This window comes from Triturus cristatus, chromosome 7, assembly GCF_964204655.1.
Source record: "Triturus cristatus chromosome 7, aTriCri1.1, whole genome shotgun sequence".
Classification (NCBI taxonomy): Eukaryota; Metazoa; Chordata; class Amphibia; order Caudata; family Salamandridae; genus Triturus; species Triturus cristatus.
The window spans coordinates 1729541774-1729567811 of NC_140590.1; the positions used below are offsets into that span (position 1 = coordinate 1729541774).

General features: G+C 40.5%; 1 protein-coding gene across 5 annotated transcripts in view; it reads right to left on the reverse strand.

Moving 5' to 3' along the window:
• LOC146812910 (C-type lectin domain family 2 member B-like) overlaps nt 1-26038 on the reverse strand; it is a 108633-nt gene that overhangs the window by 71492 nt on the left and 11103 nt on the right. For 2 of the 5 annotated variants that reach the window (XM_085614640.1, XM_085614642.1), the window contains exon 2: nt 21547-21594. In XM_085614640.1, coding sequence (XP_085470766.1) covers nt 21547-21594 — 48 coding nt within the window. Of the gene's footprint in view, nt 1-8515; nt 8631-21459; nt 21595-26038 lie in introns of those variants that run through there. The other 3 variants (XM_085614643.1, XM_085614641.1, XM_085614644.1) reach the window with 2 other exon arrangements.

Below are 26038 nucleotides of genomic sequence, written 5' to 3' on the forward strand. Positions count from 1 at the left end.
ACCTTAAAACGACTCGCGGCCCCCGCTTCGCGGGAGCCGCTCGAGCTTGGGACTCTGCTCCGTTCATCCACATCGCCATTGCCAGTGCTTGTTTGTGCTTGTTTGTGGGCGTGAGGGACTGCGAGGCCTTTCAGCAGAGAAAACACGATCACCTGAGGTCTCTTCCCAGACACACCCCCTGATCACCGGCCTACCTTAAAACGACTCGCGGCCCCCGCTTCACGGGAGCCGCTCGAGCTTGGGACTCTGCTCCGTTCATCCACATCGCCATTGCCAGTGCTTGTTTGTGCTTGTTTGTGGGCGTGAGGGACTGCGAGGCCTTTCAGCGAAAGCAGAGAAAACACGATCACCTGAGGTCTCTTCCCAGACACACCCCCTTCTTCCATCAGGCACGCCATAAAGGTCAACTATCATTACGCCCCGCGGGACGCTCGCGGGACGAGCGCCGGGCGAAGCCCGGGCCAAGGGCGGGCCCGTTTAAGCCCGTTAAAGACCGATTAAGACCGGGCCGGGCTATCCCCCTAAGATTTGTTATCTGATAGTTTGAAATACCTTTGTTATCCTTTGTTTGTTTTAGGGCAATTTAGTGCTTTGTCACTTATTGAAACTATGGCAACCGCAAGAGCAAGAGGTAGCAGGAACAAAACAGCTACGGAGTTAAATAGTATTACTGGCCCCTTGGATAACTTCATTGTTAGAGCGAACTCTGTGATTGACCAAGGGATCGCACTCATGGAACATAAAGTCTCTCAGGAGTTGGCACGGGCAAAACGATCTTCGTTGGGTCATTTTGCTTCAGTTAAAACTCCAAATAAACGAATCAATGACGTGGTCCCTACAGATATTCTACCGGCTCGCCAGAGCCTCCCTAACATGGTTGACCTATCAGTATCAGCTTCTGAATTCCTTTCGGTCTTAGAACCAGACAGGTCCTTGACACACCCACACGATCCCTTGTTAGTCGAATCAACTGATACCCAGCGGAGGGGGAGCAGGGAGGGAGCAATACCCAAATCTCTAAAACTCGTTAAAAAAAGAAAATCGAGATACGTTAAGAAACCTAAAAAGTATCAGAAATTGCCAAGACCCATAGATAAGGAGACCCACGAGCCACCATTAAGTGATCAAAAGGGGGGACAAAACCATAAACAGTCTACGCATAGTAACCCTCGCTTAGACTCGCATAACGCTACGATGGACACAGATTGTATCACTGTCTCCCCCAGTTTAAATTCAACTAGCATGGCCATAGAGGCGGATACTAAAATCCTTGAGCACATGAGTAAATTACTCAAATTACACCTCTCCCCATTAGAGGCCAGATTAAAAGGCGTTGAAAAACAACTAACCGAACTGACTGCTTTTATTAAACCACTGAGTAAGTCTGGAGTAAATAACGACGGAGTAAGGAAGCAAACCATTAATAATAATTCAACGGGGGTCTCACGACCTAATAAAAGCACATCTTTAAAAGATCCTAACTTAGTCACTGATCCTCCCGCTTCCGAGAATAATTTATTTAGTAATGCTAGCAAACCTTCTCAAATTAGTAAGCAGAAGGCTACTACACCCAGAAATTCTGCTCCTTTACCAAAGACAAATCTTGACGGAAAAGTATTACCACAGAAACCATTCGTCGATTTGCCCCCGGAAGTAACTCCCTATTTGGTGATCCTGACTGGGGTGCCAGAACTGAGGGAGGATGCAGAGGAGTCTGTAGGATCTTTGAAAAACAAGGTACAACATTGGCTCAATTCAAGACGGCCTCTGCCTCCCAATAGGTCGAGCAAGATCCTTATGGTACGTAGAGTACCATGGGTAGGGCAAGGCAAAAAAACCACGAAGGGTGATTGTAGATTGGTAAATTTCGATGACCCGGATACCGCTGACTATATTTGTTCATGGCCCAACCAGCTTAACAATGAAGATATTGCAACAATGCGACTGTCTTTCTTTCACCCACCTAGGAATCCCTATGAATCAGACTTTGATAGACGCAGGGGAGTGGCAGGCACTCAAGATAGAGTAGTCGACAGGTGGGTGCGGGGTTGGCAAACAACCAGAGACGTGTGCCCATTGGACAATTGGAGAGGAATACGGACCGACAACCGGTTTAGCTGCCTGGAATCGGTCGATTGACGCCCCTTATCCACCACCTCCGAGGGCGCCCTTAGAGGGGTTTCTAGTGAGCAAATCAAAAGAGGAACCAACCCATCAACTGACACCCTAGGGTCCTTAACTGAGAGAATAGCCCCTGAAACAGCAGTGAGTCATATTTTCCTTCGACCTACTACAGAAGATGTACCCTGTAGAGAGCTTGCCGGACCCACACATATCGTTCCCGAAAACTCTATGCCCACCCAATATCCGCGATCAAGCCAAGGAAAGACCACAGGAGTTAATCCCCTACAGTCTGATCTAACAGATGGCTTCGAGAATCCATCGGTTACGGATCCGATAATAGTCCCCCAATGTAGCAAACTAGTTTTGTTAACTTGGAACATTGCGGGCCTATCAAACAAAATAACGGATCCCAGCTTTAGAGACTTTATCGACAAGTATGATATCATCTGCTTGCAAGAGTCTTGGGAAATTAAAGAGATCCATCTCGAAGGGTACCGCACATTCACTACCCCTGCAGTCCAGTCTAGGAGGGGCAGACCTTCGGGAGGTCTCTGTACGTATATTTCCAACGCGGTAACCACGACAATAAAGCTCTTGACTAATGGTGGTCATGTTTTTTACCAGATTCTTTCCCTCGTTTTTGGAGGCAAACGACAAATTATTCTGGTGAATTTATATAACAATATTCCCAAGGGAGACTACAAGCATGCTCTCGAGGATATAAACAATTTGATTTATCGTGGGGCAGACCGGGGTCATAAAGATACGTGTATTATTTTCTCCGGTGATTTTAACTGTCACTTATGCCCACACAGCAGTAAGGGTACATGCGGTTTGTCAAATTCCTTGGGCGAAAGTTGTACTCATTTCGAGCACTCAACGTTAGGTAATCTACTAAATGTTTTAATTCACGATTGGAATTTGGGCTATGCTAACGAGCTTTGCAACCCACAAATTAGTTTTCAACCTACCTTCTTTGGGCATGGACTACATTCCACGATAGACTTTACTTTAATCACTAACAGCTATCGCCACAATATCCTCATGTTTAATACAGAGGATATTGCTATGAGTGATCATTTTCCCATCAGTATAATCTTTGATATTGGACTGAGGAACGGAAAACTACCAAACACAGTGGAAAATCTCTATGGTCATTCTATTCAAATGGCGAGGAAAAATGGATATGCAATTAAATGGAAAATGGTTGATTCTGCAAACTTCCTACATAGCCTAATTACTGACCAGTATTTTAACATCATGATTTGTTTGGCAGATTCTCCAGATCCTAACATGGTTATTAAAGCCTTCCAGTCGATTGCGTTGCAAATATCTAACAATCTGACTGGAACGCCCAGTGAAGGACGGGGAACAAAACTCGAGGGCTGGTTCAACTCTGAATGTAGCAAAGCCCATGCAAATCTGAAACAGTACCTAAAAACCACGCCTAGGAATTATTTAGATATTAGAGCAGCCAGACTAGTTTACAAACTTACCTTACGAAAGCGAAAACAAGAGATTAAGGAGAATGCCTGGACTGCCCTAGTAAAGGCGTCTTGTTTGAGAGACAATACTGCATTCTGGAAAGCAGTTAACGCTCCTTTTTTTGTGGATAGAAAAACTGATGTGATAGATCTGGCAATTGAACAATCTGCTTGGGTAGATCACTACACTGAACTGTACAAGAAGGATGACCTGTTTAGTTTATTAACTCCTACACAAAGTACATTGAATAATAGCCTGTCCACTTTAACTGTGGGTTTCCCTCTGGATATTTCGTTCTCTATAACGGAAACGGAGCTAGCTCTAACTGAAAGTTCAAATAACAAAGCTCCGGGCCCGGATGGGATTCCCATAGATCTATTTAAGGAAAATATCCCCTTTTGGGCCCCGCTCCTGACCAACCTATTAAACAGCTACAATAAAAAGGGTTTCCCCTTGACTTGGCAGGAAGCAATAATCGTCCCCATTTTCAAAAAGGGAGATCGTAATGATCCAAAATGTTATAGGCCTATCTCGCTGCTGTATTCGTTGATGAAAGTAGCCGGAAGACTTATCCTAAATAGATTACAATTATGGGCTAAAGACAGCGACATCCTTTCTAAATTTCAATACGGTTTTAAAGAAGGACTAGGCACAGTCGAACAAGGACTTAATCTAGCTATTATAATTGCAAAATACACGATAGCTAAGAAGGGCAACCTTTTTATGACCTTTGTCGACTTAACTTCAGCCTTTGACTGTTTAAGCCATGAACTCTTGTGGGACACTTTAAACTTATTAGGCATTGATTTGAATATTTTGAATTTTATCAAAGAGCTATATCGTGGAGCAGGAGCAAAGGTCCGTTTTGGTAAAAATGGTGAATGCACAAACAAATTTCCTATCATGAAAGGCGTACGCCAAGGTTGCATCCTGGCTCCCTTTCTTTTTAATTTATACATAAATGGAGTGGCGGAGTTTTTATTGAAGCAGAAAGTAGACTATCCCCAGATAAATGGCGAGGCCGTTCCTATTTTATTATACGCTGATGACGCGGTCATCATGGCCAGAACTCAACTAGGGCTCCAAAAAGCGTTAACCACCTTTTCAACTTTTATGTCATCTAGGGGTCTAAAAATTAACACTGGAAAAACTTTTACCATGAGCTGTTCATCAGCGTCCAAAGTTCCTTGTAATACTTTTCTAAATCAGTCTAAGATAGAATTAACAGATTCATTTTCTTATTTAGGGATTTTATTTAACTATAGGGGTTCTTGGACACCAGCAGTTACCACTAGGAATTTAGCTTTTGCACGCTCACTTGGAGCTTTGAAACAGTTCGCAAACAAATTAGGAGGTAGACCTGTCCGTATCTTAATGGACATTTACAAAGCTAAATGTGTTTCAATTGCCACATACGGCGCCGGTCTTTGGGGTATTGCAGACTGCCGGGTAATTCAAGTAAGGGAAAATATTTTCCTCCGGTACTTGCTAGCAGTCCCCAGGTCTATCTCCACGTATGTGTACCATAAAGAATTGGACATAACTTATATCTCTGATTTGATCAGAATTAGCCCCTTGTTACTGTGGTATAAGATATGGACCTCACTAGCTACTACCTTAAATAGAACTGTCCTATCTGATTGTATCAACCTCGAAAGAGGTAAAAACATTCCATGGTTAGCATACATAAAGGCTTTTCTAACAAATATGGGCCTACCACATTATTTTAATAATCCAACTCTATTATCCACGCTCTCAAGAAAGGATTTTAAAGACCGATGTCTTGCTTTCTTAGAAAACAGTCGGTGGATTAAAGAGAGTACGAAAAAATCTGTTTCACATCATCAGTTACTCCTTCAGGGCTTTGGATTACAGTTTTATCTATCGCCTGATTATACCTGTTATGACAGAATGTTACTGGCCCGTTTGAGAACTGATTGTTATTATAGGCTAATCACATTTCCTGAAACAAATAATTGGTCGCCCCACTTACTCAAATGTCCATGTGATGATATCTCTGAGCAATCATCTATTCATAGTCTTTTGTTCTGCAAATTTTATGTGTGGGGCAGGAAGAGACATTTGATACCTTTACTGAAAACCTGGGGTCTAAGGCAGTGCAGACCAGCCTTTGTAAAACTGCTTATGCTTGAAGATGAAATGACTATTAAGGCCGTATCTAAATTTTTGAAATATGTAATTAGATGCAGATCTTCTATGTCCTAGTACCCCTCAATTTTATATTCAAATAAGATTATTTTATTAAGATACAATTAATTGGATTTACTTGTATATTCTTTTTAATATGTGATTGTTGTATTTTCTGTGCTTTTATGGTTTTTAATGAAATCGAATAAAGCTATCTTTGACTTGACTTGACCACTCAGCTTCATGCCTCTAAGGCAGGGTGCTCAGATGCGGAAATACATGACTTCTTGGCCCACATTAAGCTGCATTGGCTGACAAATGCCTATAGGGAATACCTCTTGCATCCCCTGGACGCCAATGAAATCACAACTGCCCTGATGGGGATGAAATCCGGTAGAGCTCCTGTGATAGATGGCCAAGCGGTCTTGTTTTATAAGGAGTTCAAAGACGTTCACATTCCTCCCTTAAGCACATTGTTTGAGGAAATGAGTGCTAACGTACATATGCCGCCCTCGGTGAGGGAGGCTCTCATAGTTACGATCCTGAAACCAGATAAGCTGCCAGCTGAGTGTACCTCTTACCGCCCCCTGTCTCTTCTTAACGTTGATACCAAGATATATGCCAAGATCTTGGCGAACTGACTGGCCCGCTTGTGCCGCTACTTGTAGCGCCGGAGCAAGCTGGATTTGTCCCGAGTAGGAATCTGTCCTATAATACGAGAGCGGTATTTGGCGTAATTCAGCAAACGCGACGGGACGCTCAGGCAGTGGCTGTATTCCTTGATATGGAAAAAGCGTTCGATTCAGTTGAATGGAAGTTCATGTATCACGTGCTGACAAGACTGGGGATGGGTGATATCTTCTTGCAAATGGACCAAATGGATTCAGACCCGAGTCTGAGTAAATAATCTAAGGCCTGATTACGAGTGTAGATGCTATTTATCACACATGGTAAATAACAATACTACAGGGTACGTTATTCATCAGGTACAATAAATAACACCCATTACATGTTTGTGGGGAATAAGTAACGTGCAGGTTTTGGTGGTTAGCGCACCAAAATCCACATGGTGGGGTCAATAACATATATATTTCCCCTTTTAAATTTCAGTAAGTTTGACCTGCCATATTTAACAAAGCTTGAGGTATTTAACACATCTGATAATTATCGGATGTCTTAACTAACTGCAAACTCCTTAACCCAAACCATGCCTAAACAAGGGCTTATACATGGGTCGGAATTAACCGACCAACTTTAAATCAGATCCTCTCACATTAATGTATGATTTTGAGCTCAGCTGACTGGAGTCCATGAACTGTAAAGAAATTGAGCATAATAAGGTGTGACAGGTGCCCACTCAATTCAAACAGTGTGAGGTATTTCTTCCAATGGTGTAAATATCTGATTAACTCACTCACACTGGCAGGCATAGGCGTGTAATATTTCAGATGAGAAATACATTGAAAATCTGTTTGTAAATTTTACATCTGCCACTCCGAAGAACCTATATAGGAAGTCAATTATATTTTACCATAATGAGGAATTGTTCCTGCAGCTTGCGAAGATGCATTGCATTAATCTTGGATGTTAGGGTAGGAATCTGCTAGACACTACAGGTGTGGTTCCTTCTGTTATTCAGCGTTGGATTGGCCTATAGGGCAGTACCCGAAGGGCTAGTCTAATAGGCCAGTGTGTGGGCTGTTTTTTTGGCTGTTTGTGGGCCAGTTTTATGGTGTGCTAGGCCAGTTTTTACCCTTGACCTCCATGATATTAAAACAAGCCTTGGATGCAGCAAGTTCAAATTTATTCAATTTCCATATCTTGCAAAACACATGCATGTCTTTACAAGTTCAATTCTGCAAAAATCTCTTTTTAAGTTAGCTAATTCACAAATGGGGCACTTTTGTTTTGGTGCCCCAGACTATTTCTGTCCCAGTAAGACCCTGCACTTACTGGTGCCTTACAATTTTAATTTAATTGATTCCCAGAACTACTGGCAGGTCGTAACAGTACGTGATTCAAAAATAAAAACAACAAGCAGAAAAACCTGGCTTAGACAGAATGTGCCATGTATGTGAGTCAGATCTGCAGGATAGCCATGTCAAACAAAACTATACAACAAGCAATATAAATGGAACTTATTAACATAGCCAGTAGCAATCCTGAAAATCTGGCATGGAACTGGCCCTCCTAGACATACATTGGCCTCCCATGTCTCAAAGGCACACGGATAAGAGGAAGGTCCCTTATTGCCAGAACTAAGAACAACAAAAATCATTGAGTCATTGTGGCACACAGGGGCTCAATACCACAAAGAGGTCTGAGTACCAGAAGTCATGTAGTGAAAGAATGAGAGAGCTTCCTGCCCCACAGAGCTCACAGGGGCCCAAGGCAGAGAACAATTGCATTGGACATAATGCCACCTAAATTATAGATCTTACAGTTACACTAGGTATATAGGTTCACAGGATGTGAGGATTCCCTAAACTTTACATGATCAAAGCTTACTCTTCTTGTGCAAGACAGTCTAACCTGCATAACAAAAGGTAATACTAACTACATGTGCACGTTTTGAGAGTGGAAGCTCCCAGCAGAGTTTACTGTAACAAAAGTCATAGAAACACAAGAGGTGAGAGGCAGTCTCTGCTCTACAGGGTTTACGGTAAGACGTGTCACTTCTCGAGGTACAGGAGTTTCGATGTTATAGCCCTGCAAAGATGGCATGAATAGCTAAAAATGTCATACAAAATGTGCATACCTTCGTTTGCAGGCTTCTTCCTTCCAAGAAAGTGTAAAGTTGTATATCCTTCCTCATCCTCCATTGGTAAATCCATAACTAAGGTTTTGTTCAACTGAAATGTGATCTATGCACTCACTGCAGACAAACCATCTGTTGCAGACACGCAATTGTCTGCGTACTGGAACTAGAGGTGGCACCTCAGTGTCCGCTGTGGTCAGAAACACCAAATATAGAGCTGAGTTGATCATGAGCAAGTCACCAGCAGCCTTAGCTTAGCACAGAACTGTCAGGTGTTGGGTATCTAAGCGAGCAAGCCACTTGCCAGTGGTACACAAATGTGTCACTCAGTGTTTCCTGGTTTGGCACTTCGGGCTGGACTGTTCCCAATACCAGATTCCCTCTGGTTTACAAGATAATACTTACAATGTGGCAGCTGGACCAAAAAGTGAGGTCTGTGAAGAATGGATTTTACAGTTGTTGCATGAATTGGCCTCAGCATTCCTCTGTGTGTGTGTGTGTGTGTGTATAAAGGGCAAATTGCGGTCTGCTGGCATGCTGCCTTATCGCTGGTGGTGCTCTAAAATCAGCACCATCACATGCACTAAATATTCCAAACAACACCTTTTTAGGCTGTTTGTGGGCCAGTTTTATGCTGTGCTAGGCCAGTTTTTACTCTTGACCACCATGATATTAAAACAAGCCTTGGATGCAGCAAGTTCAAATTTATTCAATTTCCATATCTTGCAAGACACATGCATGTCTTTACAAGTTCAATTCTGCAAAAATCTCTTTTTAAGTTAGCTAATTCACAAATGGGGCACTTTTGTTTTGGTGCCCAAGACTATTTTCTGTCCCAGTAAGACCCTGCACTTACTGGTGCCTTACAATTTTTATTTAATTGATTCCCAGAACTACTGGCAGGTCGTAACAGTACGTGATCCAAAAATAAAAACAACAAGCAGAAAAACCTGGCTTAGACAGAATGTGCCATGTATGTGAGTCAGATCTGCAGGATAGCCATGTCAAACAAAACTGTACAACAAGCAATATAAATGGAACTTATTAGCATAGCCAGTAGCAATCCTGAAAATCTGGCATGGAACTGGCCCTCCTAGACATACATTGGCCTCCCATGTCACAAAGGCACACGGATAAGAGGAAGGTCCCTTATTGCCAGAACTAAGAACACCAAAAATCATTGAGTCATTGTGGCACACAGGGGCTCAATACCACAAAGAGGTCTGAGTACCAGAAGTCATGTAGTGAAAGAATGAGAGAGCTTCCTGCCCCACAGAGCTCACAGGGGCCCAAGGCAGAGAACAATTGCATTGGACATAATGCCACCTAAATTATAGATCTTACAGTTACACTAGGTATATAGGTTCACAGGATGTGAGGATTCCCTAAACTTTACATGATCAAAGCTTACTCTTCTTGTGCAAGACAGTCTAACCTGCATAACAAAAGGTAATACTAACTACATGTGCACGTTTTGAGAGTGGAAGCTCCCAGCAGAGTTTACTGTAACAAAAGTCATAGAAACACAAGAGGTGAGAGGCAGTCTCTGCTCTACAGGGTTTACGGTAAGACGTGTCACTTCTCGAGGTACAGGAGTTTCGATGTTATAGCCCTGCAAAGATGGCATGAATAGCTAAAAATGTCATACAAAATGTGCATACCTTCGTTTGCAGGCTTCTTCCTTCCAAGAAAGTGTAAAGTTGTATATCCTTCCTCATCCTCCATTGGTAAATCCATAACTAAGGTTTTGTTCAACTGAAATGTGATCTATGCACTCACTGCAGACAAACCATCTGTTGCAGACACGCAATTGTCTGCGTACTGGAACTAGAGGTGGCACCTCAGTGTCCGCTGTGGTCAGAAACACCAAATATAGAGCTGAGTTGATCATGAGCAAGTCACCAGCAGCCTTAGCTTAGCACAGAACTGTCAGGTGTTGGGTATCTAAGCGAGCAAGCCACTTGCCAGCGGTACACAAATGTGTCACTCAGTGTTTCCTGGTTTGGCACTTCGGCCTGGACTGTTCCCAATACCAGAATCCCTCTGGTTTACAAGATAATACTTACAATGTGGCAGCTGGACCAAAAAGTGAGAGCTGTGAAGAATGGATTTTACAGTTGTTGCATGAATTGGCCTCAGCATTCCTCTGTGTGTGTGTGTGTGTGTATAAAGGGCAAATTGCGGTCTGCTGGCATGCTGCCTTATCGCTGGTGGTGCTCTAAAATCAGCACCATCACATGCACTAAATATTCCAAACAACACCTTTTTAGGCTGTTTGTGGGCCAGGTTTATGCTGTGCTAGGCCAGTTTTTACCCTTGACCTCCATGATATTAAAACAAGCCTTGGATGCAGCAAGTTCAAATTTATTCAATTTCCATATCTTGCAAGACACATGCATGTCTTTACAAGTTCAATTCTGCAAAAATCTCTTTTTAAGTTAGCTAATTCACAAATGGGGCACTTTTGTTTTGGTGCCCCAGACTATTTTCTGTCCCAGTAAGACCCTGCACTTACTGGTGCCTTACAATTTTAATTTAATTGATTTCCAGAACTACTGGCAGGTCGTAACAGTACGTGATCCAAAAATAAAAACAACAAGCAGAAAAACCTGGCTTAGACAGAATGTGCCATGTATGTGAGTCAGATATGCAGGATAGCCATGTCAAACAAAACTATACAACAAGCTATATAAATGGAACTTATTAACATAGCCAGTAGCAATCCTGAAAATCTGGCATGGAACTGGCCCTCCTAGACATACATTGGCCTCCCATGTCACAAAGGCACAAGGATAAGAGGAAGGTCCCTTATTGGTAGAACTAAGAACATCAAAAATCATGGAGTCATTGTGGCACACAGGGGGTCAGTACCACAAAGAGGTCTGAGTATCAGAAGTCATGTAGTGAAAGAATGAGAGAGCTTCCTGCCCCACAGAGCTCACAGGGGCCCAAGACAGAGAACCATAGCATTGGACATAATGCCACCTAAATTATAGATCTTACAGTTACACTAGGTATATAGGTTCACAGGATGTGAGGATTCCCTAAACTTTACATGATCAAAGCTTACTCTTCTCGTGCAAGACAGTCTAACCTGCATAACAAAAGGTAATACTAACTACATGTGAATGTTTTGAGAGTGGAAACTCCCAGCAGAGTTTACTGTAACAAAAGTCATAGCAACACAAGAGGTGAGAGGCAGTCTCTGCTCTACAGGGTTTACGGTAAGACGTGTCACTTCTCGAGGTACAGGGGGTTCGATGTTATAGCCCTGCAAAGATGGCATGAATAGCTAAAAATGTCATACAAAATGTGCATACCTTCGTTTGCAGGCTTTTTCCTTCCAAGAAAGTGTAAAGTTGTATATCCTTCCTCATCCTCCATTGGTAAATCCAGAACTAAGGTTTTGTTCAACTGAAATGTGATCTATGCACTCACTGCAGACAAACCATCTGTTGCAGACACGCAATTGTCTGCGCACTGGAACTAGAGGTGGCACCTCAGTGTCCGCTGTGGTCAGAAACACCAAATATAGAGCTTTGCTGATCATGAGCAAGTCACCAGCAGCCTTAGCTTAGCACAGAACTGTCAGGTGTTGGGTATCTAAGCGAGCAAGCCACTTGCCAGCGGTACACAAATGTGTCACTCAGTGTTTCCTGGTTTGGCACTTCGGGCTGGACTGTTCCCAATACCAGAATCCCTCTGGTTTACAAGATAATACTTACAATGTGGCAGCTGGACCAAAAAGTGAGGTCTGTGAAGAATGGATTTTACAGTTGTTGCATGAATTGGCCTCAGCATTCCTCTGTGTGTGTGTGTGTGTGTATAAAGGGCAAATTGCGGTCTGCTGGCATGCTGCCTTACCGCTGGTGGTGTTCTAAAATCAGCACCATCACATGCACTAAATATTCCAAACAACACCTTTTTAGGCTGTTTGTGGGCCAGTTTTATGCTGTGCTAGGCCAGTTTTTACCCTTGACCTCCATGATATTAAAACAAGCCTTGGATGCAGCAAGTTCAAATTTATTCAATTTCCATATCTTGCAAGACACATGCATGTCTTTACAAGTTCAATTCTGCAAAAATCTCTTTTTAAGTTAGCTAATTCACAAATGGGGCACTTTTGTTTTGGTGCCCCAGACTATTTTCTGTCCCAGTAAGACCCTGCACTTACTGGTGCCTTACAATTTTAATTTAATTGATTTCCAGAACTACTGGCAGGTCGTAACAGTACGTGATCCAAAAATAAAAACAACAAGCAGAAAAACCTGGCTTAGACAGAATGTGCCATGTATGTGAGTCAGATCTGCAGGATAGCCATGTCAAACAAAACTATACAACAAGCAATATAAATGGAACTTATTAACATAGCCAGTAGCAATCCTGAAAATCTGGCATGGAACTGGCCCTCCTAGACATACATTGGCCTCCCATGTCACAAAGGCACAAGGATAAGAGGAAGGTCCCTTATTGGTAGAACTAAGAACAACAAAAATCATTGAGTCATTGTGGCACACAGGGGGTCAGTACCACAAAGAGGTCTGAGTATCAGAAGTCATGTAGTGAAAGAATGAGAGAGCTTCCTGCCCCACAGAGCTCACAGGGGCCCAAGGCAGAGAACCATAGCATTGGACATAATGCCACCTAAATTATAGATCTTACAGTTACACTAGGTATATAGGTTCACAGGATGTGAGGATTCCCTAAACTTTACATGATCAAAGCTTACTCTTCTCGTGCAAGACAGTCTAACCTGCATACCAAAAGGTAATACTAACTACATGTGCATGTTTTGAGAGTGGAAGCTCCCAGCAGAGTTTACTGTAACAAAAGTCATAGAAACACAAGAGGTGAGAGGCAGTCTCTGCTCTACAGGGTTTATTTACGGTAAGACGTGTCACTTCTCGAGGTACAGGAGGTTCGATGTTATAGCCCTGCAAAGATGGCATGAATAGCTGAAAATGTCATACAAAAGGTGCATACCTTCGTTTGCAGGCTTCTTCCTTCCAAGAAAGTGTAAAGTTGTATATCCTTCCTCATCCTCCATTGGTAAATCCATAACTAAGGTTTTGTTCAACTGAAATGTGATCTATGCACTCACTGCAGACAAACCATCTGTTGCAGACACACAATTGTCTGCGTACTGGAACTAGAGGTGGCACCTCAGTGTCCACTGTGGTCAGAAACACAAAATATAGAGCCGAGCTGATCATGAGCAAGTCACCAGCAGCCTTAGCTTAGCACAGAACTGTCAGGTGTTGGGTATCTAAGCGAGCAAGCCACTTGCCAGCGGTACACAAATGTGTCACTCAGTGTTTCCTGGTTTGGCACTTCGGGCTGGACTGTTCCCAATACCAGAATCCCTCTGGTTTACAAGATAATACTTACAATGTGGCAGCTGGACCAAAAAGTGAGGTCTGTGAAGAATGGATTTTACAGTTGTTCCATGAATTGGCCTCAGCATTCCTCTGTGTGTGTTTGTGTGTGTATAAAGGGCAAATTGCGGTCTGCTGGCATGCTGCCTTATCGCTGGTGGTGCTCTAAAATCAGCACCATCACATGCACTAAATATTCCAAACAACACCTCTCCAAACTCCAATAAGAGAGAGAGCAGGCACTCGAAGTCAGGGGAATAAAACCATTTAATGAATCAAAATTTCCTAGAAGCAGGAACACACGAAAGGCGCGTTTCGGCAGTAGCACTGCCTTTGTCAATTTCAACATGTGCCATATTGTTGCTCCTTTTAAGTCTAAAACCACAATGAACATAGACAACATACTTCACTTTTCGACTGCCTTGATAGTGTGCTATGTGGGGAAGCCTAAAACATTTATTCATACACAGAAAAATGTTTATCTGCAACTTCTCAGCATGGTAAACATACCTGACTCTTAAGTGAATAAAAATAACATACTGCTAGTGCAACTGAGCATTATTCCTGCAATTAATAAAATCTGCACATGTATCCAGACACCTCCACAATAGCATTCATAAAGTCTGAAATGCAGTAGTATTTAAACACTCTGCTGCCAAAAACAAGTTAGTGGGGGTAAGAGTGGAAATACTCTGACCCTCTAGAGGTGCTTAGGGGGTCCAAGAAGGATCCCCAGGGGCCCCCTTTTAAAAAAAATAAAAACGGTGAAATGCGCGCAGGGTGCGCGCATCCTAACGTGTTGGATGCATGGATTCTCTCGCGTTGGGTGCGCGAATCCAAGGAAAAAAAATTGAAATTTTTGGGAGATAAAGATCAAGCTTAAGTGTTTTGTTCTTCAGTGGCTCTAAAAAGAGCTGTTGTGTTCATTGAAAGTTTTTGGTACTTATAAGTAAGTACCTATACAGAGTCTAAAGTTGTTGAGGAAGACTCTGTTTCCTTCATCAGTAAAGTGTACTCCATCTCTCCTATACATCTCTTGCATATGAAAGCGCAGATTGTTATTGTAAATGGACCCCATTCTATAGTCTCGGAGAAAAGCAGAAACAGATTTATTCACATGTTTCCTAGCTTTCTCAATTTGTGGACAAAAATGATCGGACCAGTTCCATTTCTGTCTTTGGCATATGTTAGAATACACAAAGGCAGTTTTGGGCAAAAGTGAAATCAGTTCTGCAAAGGTGTCCTTCATAAGGATTTCCAGACCTACCCCAGTCAAAGTGCCTCGGTCATTGCCACCACAGTGCACTATTATGAGGTCAGGGTGTTGGATATGCATGAAGGATTTCACCAATGGTATCAATTGGTGCCACTTTAACCCTCTCTGTCCAATCCATTTAATGTCTACATTTGGCAAACCTAGGTCTTTGTGAATGCCTTTGTTTTCTGCATACCTTTGGCTCCAGAAAATATAGCTGTGTCCCTCAATCCACACTCTAAGCATCTTGAAAGGAGGTTTGGATGCACTCAGATGGTCTCTGTAAATGAAATTGCAGTTTGGAAAGTAAGATGTTTCTAAAATGGTGGCTAAGATGCAGTTTTGAAAAAAGGCAAGAAATCATTGGTTGTTTGACAACCTTCTACACTGAAAGGTAGGGTGTATATTTCTGTTTTTTAAACGCATGATTCTTATTGGTTAACAAAAACTGATTGTAAGGAACATTATATATGATAAGCTGATATGTTGAAAAGTCAAGCACACTTGCTGTCTTGATTAGCAACATTGTGTGCTGAACTTGTGACCTGTGTGCTCAGTACAGTGTTCCATTACCTGTTTCTATGGTAACAGGCAGAAGGCAGATTGGGGGAAGGGTTCAAATTTATGTCATTTGGAAAGGGTTGAAATGTTTAACCAATAGAAATGTGTGTTTGCTTTTGAATTTATGTGTGAAGGAATGTGATTTGATGTTTACATGTATATGTGTGGAAAATGAAAGGGAAACTTTGCCCTTCTTTGGTTTTGCTGAGAGGTGCACAGTGCAGAGATTCTGTATAAGAAAATCTGTGTGTGACTGATATCTGGTGTGTGACTGATATACTTCTTAATCTACAAAATAGCTTGAAAGGTGAGTTATTTAATTTTAAGGGGATGTATGTAGACTATTTTGATTTTAATCAGACTAATGTATTTCTCCTGCTAAAGTGTAGGGAGTACTTTTTTCTCTACAATCTTATTGACAGTGTGTGTGCATGTAGAAACCATTCTGTGATAAGCATTTGTGTTTTTCATGTGTTTGCAGATAGATAACTGTGCTGTTTTTATATTTTGGTAGAATTAGAAACTAGTCATTGTTTATGAATTTGTGAAATGAGTTATGTTTCTACACTAAAATGTAGTACTTCTTCTAGATGAAGAAATGTGTTTTGGTATAGTGCAAGGGATAGTGTTGTTTGTCTAGAATCCCACAGTGAGTATGTGTGCATTTGGGAACCACTGTGAGAGAAGCATTTGGTAACATCATGTATTTGCTGATAGATAACTGTTTTAAAAACTGTCATGTTGTCAAGTTTTAGTAGCATTAGAAGCCAGTCTTTGCTTCTGCATTGATAAAATGAGTCATGCTTTGACACTAATGTGCTGTACTTTAATATGTAGATTGTGTGTAGTCTTCTTACCCCTTGCACAGTAGTGAATGAGTTTTGGTAAGCTGCTAGGGATAGTGTTGCTTATCTAGAATCACACTGTGAGTCTGTGTGCATTTGGGAACCACTGTGAGAGAAGCATTTGGTAACATTGTGTATTTGCTGACAGATAACTGTTTTAAAACCTGTCTTGTTGTCAAGTTTTAGTAGCATTAGAAGCCAGTCTTTGCTTATGCGTTGATTGAATGAGTTAGGCTTTGACACAAAAGTGCAGTCCTGAAATATGTAGATTGTGTGCAGTTCCCTTACCACTTCCACAGTAGTGAATGAGTTTTGGTAAACTCCTAGGGATAGTGGTTGTTGTCTAGAATCACACTGTGAGTCTGTGTGCATTTGGGAACCACTGTGAGAGAAGCATTTGGTAACATCGTGTATTTGCTGACAGATAACTGTTTTAAAACCGGTCATGTTGTCAAGTTTTAGTAGCATTAGAAGCCAGTCTTTGCTTATGCATTGATAAAATGAGTCATGCTTTGACACTAATGTGCTGTACTTTAATATGTAGATTGTTTGTAGTCTCCTTACCCCTTGCACAGTAGTGAATGAGTTTTGGTAAGCTGCTAGGGATAGTGTTGCTTGTCTAGAATCACACTGTGAGTCTGTGTGCATTTGGGAACCACTGAGAGAGAAGCATTGGGTAACATTGTGTATTTGCTGACAGATAACTGTTTTAAAACCTGTCTTGTTGTCAAGTTTTAGTAGCATTAGAAGGCAGTTTTTACTTATGCTTTGATTAAATGAGTCAGGTTTTGACACAAACGTGCAGTCCTGAAATATGTAGATTGTGTGCAGTTCCCTTACCACTTCCACTGTAGTGAATGAGATTTGGCAAACTCCTAGGGATAGTGGTGCTTGTCTAGAATCACACTCTGAGTCTGTGTGCATTTGGGATTCACTGTGAGAGAAGCATTATGTTGCATCGTGTATTTTCTGACAGATAACTCTTTTAAAACCTGTCATGTTGTCAAGTTTTAGTAGCATTAGAAGCCAGTCTTTGCTTATGCGTTGATTAAATGAGTTAGGCTTTGACACAAAAGTGCAGTCCTGAAATATGTAGATTGTGTGCAGTTCCCTTACCACTTCCACAGTAATGAATGAGTTTTGGTAAACTCCTAGGTATAGTGGTTGTTGTCTAGAATCACACTGTGAGTCTGTGTGCATTTAGGAACCACTGTGAGAGAAGCATTTGGTAACATTGTGTATTTGCTGACAGATAACTGTTTTAAAACCTGTCATGTTGTCAAGTTTTAGTAGCATTAGAAGCCAGTCTTTGCTTATGCATTAATAACATGAGTCATGCTATGACCCTAATGTGCTGTACTTAAATATGTAGATTGTGTGCAGTATGTCAAAAAAACAGTACAATGTAATTGTTTTTGTGCTGGGAGGCTTATCAAACCTTAGGAGTGCTTTGGCACACCTTCGTAATGTTTTGTACATAGACCCCAAGATTTCGTACTGTTTTTGGACATATTGTATGGGGAATAAATCTTGTTGTGGTCTGTAAAAATTCCCTAAGACAATTTTTTGATTGTGTGCAGTACCCTTACCTGTTCTAGACTAGTGAATGAATTTTGGTAAACTCCTAGGATAGTGTTGCTTGTCTAAAATCACACTGTGAGTCTGTGTGCATTTGGGTAAGAATTGTGAGAAAAGCATTTGGTAACATCGTGTATTTGCTGACAGATAACTGTTTTCAAACCGGTTATGTTGTCAAGTTTTTGTAGTATTAGAAGCTAGTCTTTGCTTATGCATTGATAAAATGAGTCAGGGTTTGACACTAAAGTGCAGTACCACGTACTATTCTCTTCACTGCGTCAGAACAGAAAATGTATAAGTTTTACCCAGGCACTGTCCTAGCAGTAGTCTGATGATTTAGTCAGTTTCCAAGTACTCATGTTGTGAACCATACATTACCACATAGACTGCTTCAAATGTCTATGCAGTATGCATGAAGTCTTCTAACATACTATACACTTGTCTTTCACACCTTCAATTCCCTAGTCAGTATCCATACAGTCCAGCAAACATCCTGTCACTCCCTTTGCACTCCTCTAGTGACCCATTCAGTACCAAGTACGAATCCATTCACTCTGCCAAAAGCCAACCACTTATAAATTCACCCAGGCACTCTCCTTGCTGTACTCTAATCAATCAGTCAGTACCCAAGTACTCATGCAGTGAGCCAGGCCTTAGCACATGGGCTGCTTCAAACGCCTATCCACTATATATGCAGTCCTCTTAATCAACCTACACAGTTGTCTTTCAAACCTTCAATTCCCCAGTCAGTATGCATACACTTCTAGCAAACACCCTGTTACTCACCCAGTGTGTCTCCTTATAGTACTGTAATCATTCAGTCAGTTAGCATGTAGTCTTTTAGTGAGGTAGGCTTTAGGTCATGAACTGCTTCAAAGTAGTATGCACTATGCATGTAGTGTTTTAACCATCGTCACACTTGTGGTTCAGGGCTATAGTTTCTTAGTCAGTTTTTATATAAAATGTGTTTGTACAGTAATGGAATAGTATACATTTGAAAGTTATTAATATACATTTATTTGTGATTCTTTTTTACAGATACTGTTTTTCAACGTTAAAATAGAGAAATCATGCCAGAAAAAAAAGAAAAAGAAAAGAAACTCAGAAAGGCCCAGGAGCAGGAGTGTTTCTCATCCGTTTGCACTCTTCTCGTGCAAGATTGTTCGGATGAAGGGTCCTTAGGTGTTTCATCATACTTGCCGTGCTGCACGAGTATTTCTTGTTAGGATCCCCTCGCGACAGCACTCTTTTGCAAATCTTGCACGTGACCAAGGTGGCATTGGTCTTTGTTTGCCCCTCGGGAAAAGTGGTGCCTCCTCCAAAAATTCATCCTCAGATGAATGAGGAGATGCAGGTTATGCCTGCTGCCCTGAAGCCATTTTTAGTTGAAAAAAGTTAGAGCTAAGTCTAAAAAATCTTCTTCTCTGCAAAGAGATGCTCCTCCAAAGAAGGTGAAAGAAGAATGATTGAATTGGGTGGGGTCTTTCAATACTTAGAACAGGAAGTGTAATGAACCAATCAAATCTCTTTTTTTGCAGGTCACATGAATCCGCGCAACCTGCGCTTACGCATCACGCACCCAGCGCGCATCCGCGAAATTGAATTAAAAAAAAATATAGGATTAGATGTAAAAATATATTACTTTTAAGACTAGTTTAGAGTTTGTCTTCGATTAATATTCACATGAAATACATATATATGTTTTATTAAATGTTAAATATTTCGCGCACCTACCACGTCATAGACGCAGATGACGCATCGCAGAACCGCGTAAACGTCGCGTTACGTACATCGAACGTGTCATTTATAGGCTGGGAGTCGCGTACCGGTCGCATTGCGATCGTGCACTAAACACGTACCCAACGCATACCATGTGTGGATGCTAACGCGTAGGGATCAAGAACGGTGCGCATAGGGTGCGCGGATCCAAAAACATGGAAAAAATATATATAAAATAAAGTTTTGAACATATAGTTAAAAAAATATATTTCAAAACATAAAAAAATGTGTTTGAAAAACCCAATAAAAACAAATAATATTTTTTAATTTTTAAAAGAATTAATTAAAAAAATAAGTTTAAAAAATGGTGATAAAAAGAATTTAAAAAACACATTATTAATGAAATTGACACACTGAATTTGAAAAATATAGAAATCCAATGAAAATCATTAAACATGATATCTTTATAGATAAGTTATAGATAGGAATTAGCATTTAAAAAACCTTTGAAATTCACTGAAAAAAACATAGGTTTCATGCACGTTATAGTTAGGAATTGGCATTTAAAAAACCTTTGAAATTCACTGAAAAAACCAAAAGTTTCAGGGGCGTTATAGTTAGGAATTGGCATTTAAAAAACCTTAGAAATTCACTGAAAAAACCATAGGTTTCAGGGGCGTTATAGTTAGCTGGACATTTCCCTCATACAAAACCCTAGAAATTCCCCTGTTATAGTTAGTTCAGCTAACTATAACTCGCGCCCCCGCAATGCACTGTCATTTGAGATGTCATCAGTGATGTCATCAGTGATGTCACTGACCATGTCATGAGTGATGTCATATGTGACGTCATCATCGGTGCATTTATTTAGTTCCACTTTCGCACAATGAGCCACCATGTCTTACAGTTTTGCTGAAACAGCGAGAATGGTAAGTGTGTGGTCAAGTGGTAAGGGTCTCACAGATGATCTAACTATTGATGATGATGCACCACCTTAAGTCTCTCTTACCATCCTCTCATACATCATAGTGTGTATGGTTTTCAGGTGTTTTGAAACGGATGTGGTGCCATGTCAACACTTCTTCAAACTATCTCTTGAGAATTTATTGCTGTATATATTGGTCTGAAAATATTTTGGGAAGTGCTAAATGTTTGAAGGAAAGTAAATTATGCAATGGAGTTCTGTTACAGAGACTGTCTCCAGAGAGATGTGACACTAAAATAGCTGATTTAATGTATGTTTTTTGATGTGATTGTTTGAACGGATCTGGGGTGGCATTGCAGTGGATCTGCGGATCCATAAAATAAATTGAAATCAGTGTTTGTATATGTAAAAAGGAAAATATGTTATTTTATATGTTAATTGTTTGTTTTAAATTGTATAAAGTGTTAATACAATGCATTTATAAACCAAAGGTTATAGAGACATTATAGTTAGGAAATGGTATTAAAAACATAGAATTTCACTGAAAAAAACAAAAGTTACAGGGATGTTATAGTTAGAATTGAAAAAATGTAGAAATTAATTAAAAAAACTTGAGTCTACAGGAACATTATAGTTAGGCTCGGATTTGACATGCAAAACCACTGAAAATTAGAAGTTATAGTTACCTCAGCTATCTATAACGTACGCCCCGCATTGCACTGGTTAGGACCTCACACAGTATGATGAAGTTACAGGTCTGCAGCAAGACATACCTGTGCCTTTGGGTTGATGAATCAAATTCAGATCCGCATAGGTGACCCCTACCAACAGACCAATGAAAAATATATGGTTAGATTATCATCATTGCAAAGGTGATGGTTAGCAGACACATCAAGATTTTATTGAAAATATAAAGTGAGACAAATGTTGCAGTTAAAAAAAATATATATATCTAAACAGTGGAATTTTCTATAAATTAATGCTGTGAATGTTTTAATGATTAATAAGACTTCCAGTATTGAAAGAGTAATTAACTATGGAAGAATGTGGTGGTTAGAAGTCACTTAGAGAAGATTTTTAATAGTAGGCAGCTGAAATGATCAATCTACCAGCTCACATGATATGTTAATGCGTAAGATTACCAAATACATAGTCCCCTACTGCCAAATGTAAATGTATGTAAATCTACAAATATATATTTACTCTCACACCTTGTAGTAACTATACTACATTTGGATATTTACCATTTTAGGGTGTAAAGTTACCCCCTAAAACAGGGTTAGAAAAGTATAGGAGTGTAAATTTACTGCTAGTAACTTTTTAAAGTAGGTGTAGGTCTCCCCATTAGGGTAAGGATCTCTCTGTGTAACAGTCAAAGGAAAAAAATGTTTACGGCATTTTTCTATATTTATGTAGATTCATGGAAAATATGTATTTACAAATACATTCTACACCAATATTAACTTAATTTTGAATACAAAATATAATTTATTAAAATTAAGTAAACATTTGCTTATATTTATATTTATGTGATCAATATTGATAAACATTATGTATAGAATTAATGTAATTAATCAAAAATAAAGTATATCTAATTGTAAATCTAAAAATAGTTATTAAAAATGTTATAATAAAACAATATAGATTTCTCATTGATATATATTTTTAAATTAAATTAAATGTATATGTATTTCTAAAAGTCAAAGGGCCACATGTACCTACGTTCAAAATTGTGAGTTCCTAATTGCCATTCCATGCAAATCGCAATTAGGGAATCACAGTTCCAAATGTGCGAAACTCTATTGAGTTTCATTTGTGAATCCCAGTTGGTCGTATAGAGTCCTACCTAATTAATATCCTGGGGCTGGCCAATCCTTTCAGAACTCTATCTAATTAATACACATGAGGAAGGTAGATTTGTGACCCATTGCGATGCGCTAAAAACACAGGAAGGATGACTGGATGCGTTTTAAAAAGAAAAAAAGAAAACTGAAACTTTTCAGTTTCATTTTTGAAGAGTAGGTATTGGTCCGTGGGACTACTGCCTGCTCTTAAAAAAACATTTTCACAGCCATTCTCAAATGGTAAGGGGTCCCCCGGGGACCTTTCGAGTTTGCGAATAGCTTACTATCAAATTGAATTTGGTATTAAAAAGCGAATGATTTGTGACCACATTTTATACATGGCACAGCGATTTGGTATTAGGGAGGGAAGCCCTTAACACGCCACTTCCTAATACCGAATTGCAAAACCCAAATTGAAGTTCGGTTACAGGTTACTGAATCACAATTTTGGGTTTGTACATCTCAAAATGCATTTTTGCCTGTCACAAATAGCTTAATTCAGTGAAACAGGCCATTTGCAACAGGAAAAATGCTTTGTACATCTGGTCCATAATAACTTGATTGAGTTTAACATTATTTCCTACGTGGTTTTATTTTAAGTCCCTGCCTCTATTATTTTCTATGAGAGGGCCAAGTGTGGTGCTGGATTTATTCCAGGACTCATATATCTAAGATATGCGATCTCAGGGCTCACTTCCACATAAAAGAAACAATGACTAAATTGATTTCATTCTTCAATGTTGCATATTAATTTGTCCAAGATGATGTTTACCAAGACTAAGGGCCTCATTTAGAGTTTGGTTGATGGGCTAATTTGTCAAGAGTGGATGTTATCCCTTCCACTGGATGTTATCCCTTCCACTATATTACAAGTGTATTATGTCCAATGACACTTGTAATAAGTCTCTGTCTGTAAGCCGTAATGCATAAATGAGTTTGGCCATTGTTGGATCTCATTGTGAACTAGAATAAACAACCACCTGCATTGCACAAGTACATGGTCTTCCATTCCCTTGGAGGGGATTTCTTTTATACAAAAGGGGGTCCCAAAATGCAAAATCGCCGTAGACTTCTATAAGAAGCACTTCTACTAAAACTGCTAAACGGAATTACACCGAATTTAGCAGGAAGCTAGAGCATGGTCCGCAGATTGTACTTTTTGTGATATGGTGTAAATCCGTTCAGCAAGTTTAAAAAAAATATTTGGATTTTTGGACTTTTTGAGCCACAAGAGTCTCATGGCAGCCTCACTAGAGAGCCAATTTAAAACTGGAGCATTCTTATGGGCACACGGAGCTTTTTTTCACTTGGGCCATCTCGCTGACTCCAGCAGGAGCAATCACTCTGATTGCCCACCAGCAACAGGAGAAAACATTACTGGCAACCATTACAGGAAAAAAAAATATATAAGGGGGAAAGATAGGGAACCCTTCCCTCCTAGGCCCTGTGGTGGGGACCCAGAAGAATGCTCCTCGTGGCACATGGCCTGCCTCCCCAAACTTTCAAATCCCCCAGGGGCTCCAATGCCCTGGGGCTGATTGCTAAAAAAAAGCAAACGGGTCCCTGGGGACACTGGGGCCGGCTTACTTAGTGTATCCCAAGGAGCCCACCCACAGGACACAGTAGTGTCCCTGCCCTCAGTACTGTGGGCAGGGAAACGTGTGTTTGCTCCCATCTGGTGGAAGCATTTTTACATTTCCCACCAAAAGGGAGCAAACACAAAGGCTCTGATTTCAAGTCACATGGCTCACCTTTGTTCCCGAGAGGCTTATCCAGCAGATACCCAGACACAGATTATGTGTTTTTAATTATTCTTTACTATATGAAGAGAACCTGGCTGTCACATTGCTTTACTGCTACTCCTCCCCTCCTTTTACATCGACACATGGCTGGGCCAAAGTAAGTACCACAATTCCCTTTAATTCCACTTTTTGTGTGCCTGCCCACAATTATAGCATGTGTCCCATATTTGTAGGTCCTAATGAGACCCATCATCCATGTTTCAGGGGTCAAAACGTCATCAGCTTTATTTGAAATTAACCTTGAACGGCCCTCTATTTAACCTTTAATAGAGAAACCGATGTATATATATATAAATATTATTATAAGGTTGTTTTCATGTACAAAGAAACTAAGCCTGGGTGGAGTTCACGGAGTGAAAAAAAACCTCCGCCATGCTACACGAAGTTCCACAAGCGGCAGAGTGCGTTAGATATATGCTGTCTGGAGTGATTTTCAGTGTCAGATGCTTGTCCGCACTGTGCAATCATTGCAAACGGCACCATGCACAGCGCATGCGGGTGCTGCTTCCTTTCTGCTGCTCTAGTAGACTTTTACTGAGCTGCATCTTTCTCAACGCGAGTGGTCGCAAGCATATGTGACCACTTGCAATGAGAAATCTGACTGCCCACATTGAGAAATCTTGCCGGGAGGTTGATTTTCCATGCTCGTGCTCGACAACCTGATTTTGATGGTCGCAAGTGAGGAAAGATCCCACCAGGAGTTGGATTTTCCTCACTCATGCTCAACAACTTAATGTTGACAAACATGAGGAAGGAAAAAAAAAGTTTTTTCTGGAACTCTGTGAGCTCCGCATAACGCGGAGTGCGGGAAACTCTGCAAACTCCACAAGCGGAGCAGAGTTCACTGCCCAGACTTAAAAGAAACCTGCCTATCCATTATAATTGAACACAAGTTGTTGGTGGTATCTGGTTGTCACTTGGGACACAGAGTACTGTTAATATTATATCACATTGTTTTTGTTCAAAAGAACACAATAAAAATTTTGTTAACACAGTATTTGGTCAGCACAATATGTTTTTTCCTAATACATCTTTATTCCAGTACATGAATGCTATTATGCCGTTTTATAGATTATCCATACATTGTCTACAAGAACCGCTGTTTCATAGTATATACTGATTGCAAGTTGTGCAGATAATTTCTTCCCTTGTGTAAACCCCTGTTTATGCACTATGTATCACTGTTATGAATTATTGAGTATTGTGTTGCTTTTATCCTTTTAATTTTGTCGGTTGTTTTTCAGGGGAAAATGGAAACTTGCCTTTGGAGAACAATTGTGATGTTCAGCAATAACTACCTCTTCAGACACAGAGCATTGAGGTTAGAAGGATGTGGAACTGCCTGAGCATTTGTGCAGTTCAGCAGCATGAAATAACTTTGCATAATCTAGGCTTTGTTAACTGTCATTTATAGACTTGCTGATATGCCGAAAAGTTTTTGCCACTTAGCCTGCTCTGATATACCAGGAAACTGATGACTCTTTGGCAGGCTAAGGTGGCTAAATGACTAGAAAAGAAGTGATATGTATATCAAAATCCTGTAGGAAAATAAAGTGAAATGGGGGGAGGCATTAGTACCTTCTGATGAGCATCAGAGAACAATGATAGATATATTATAT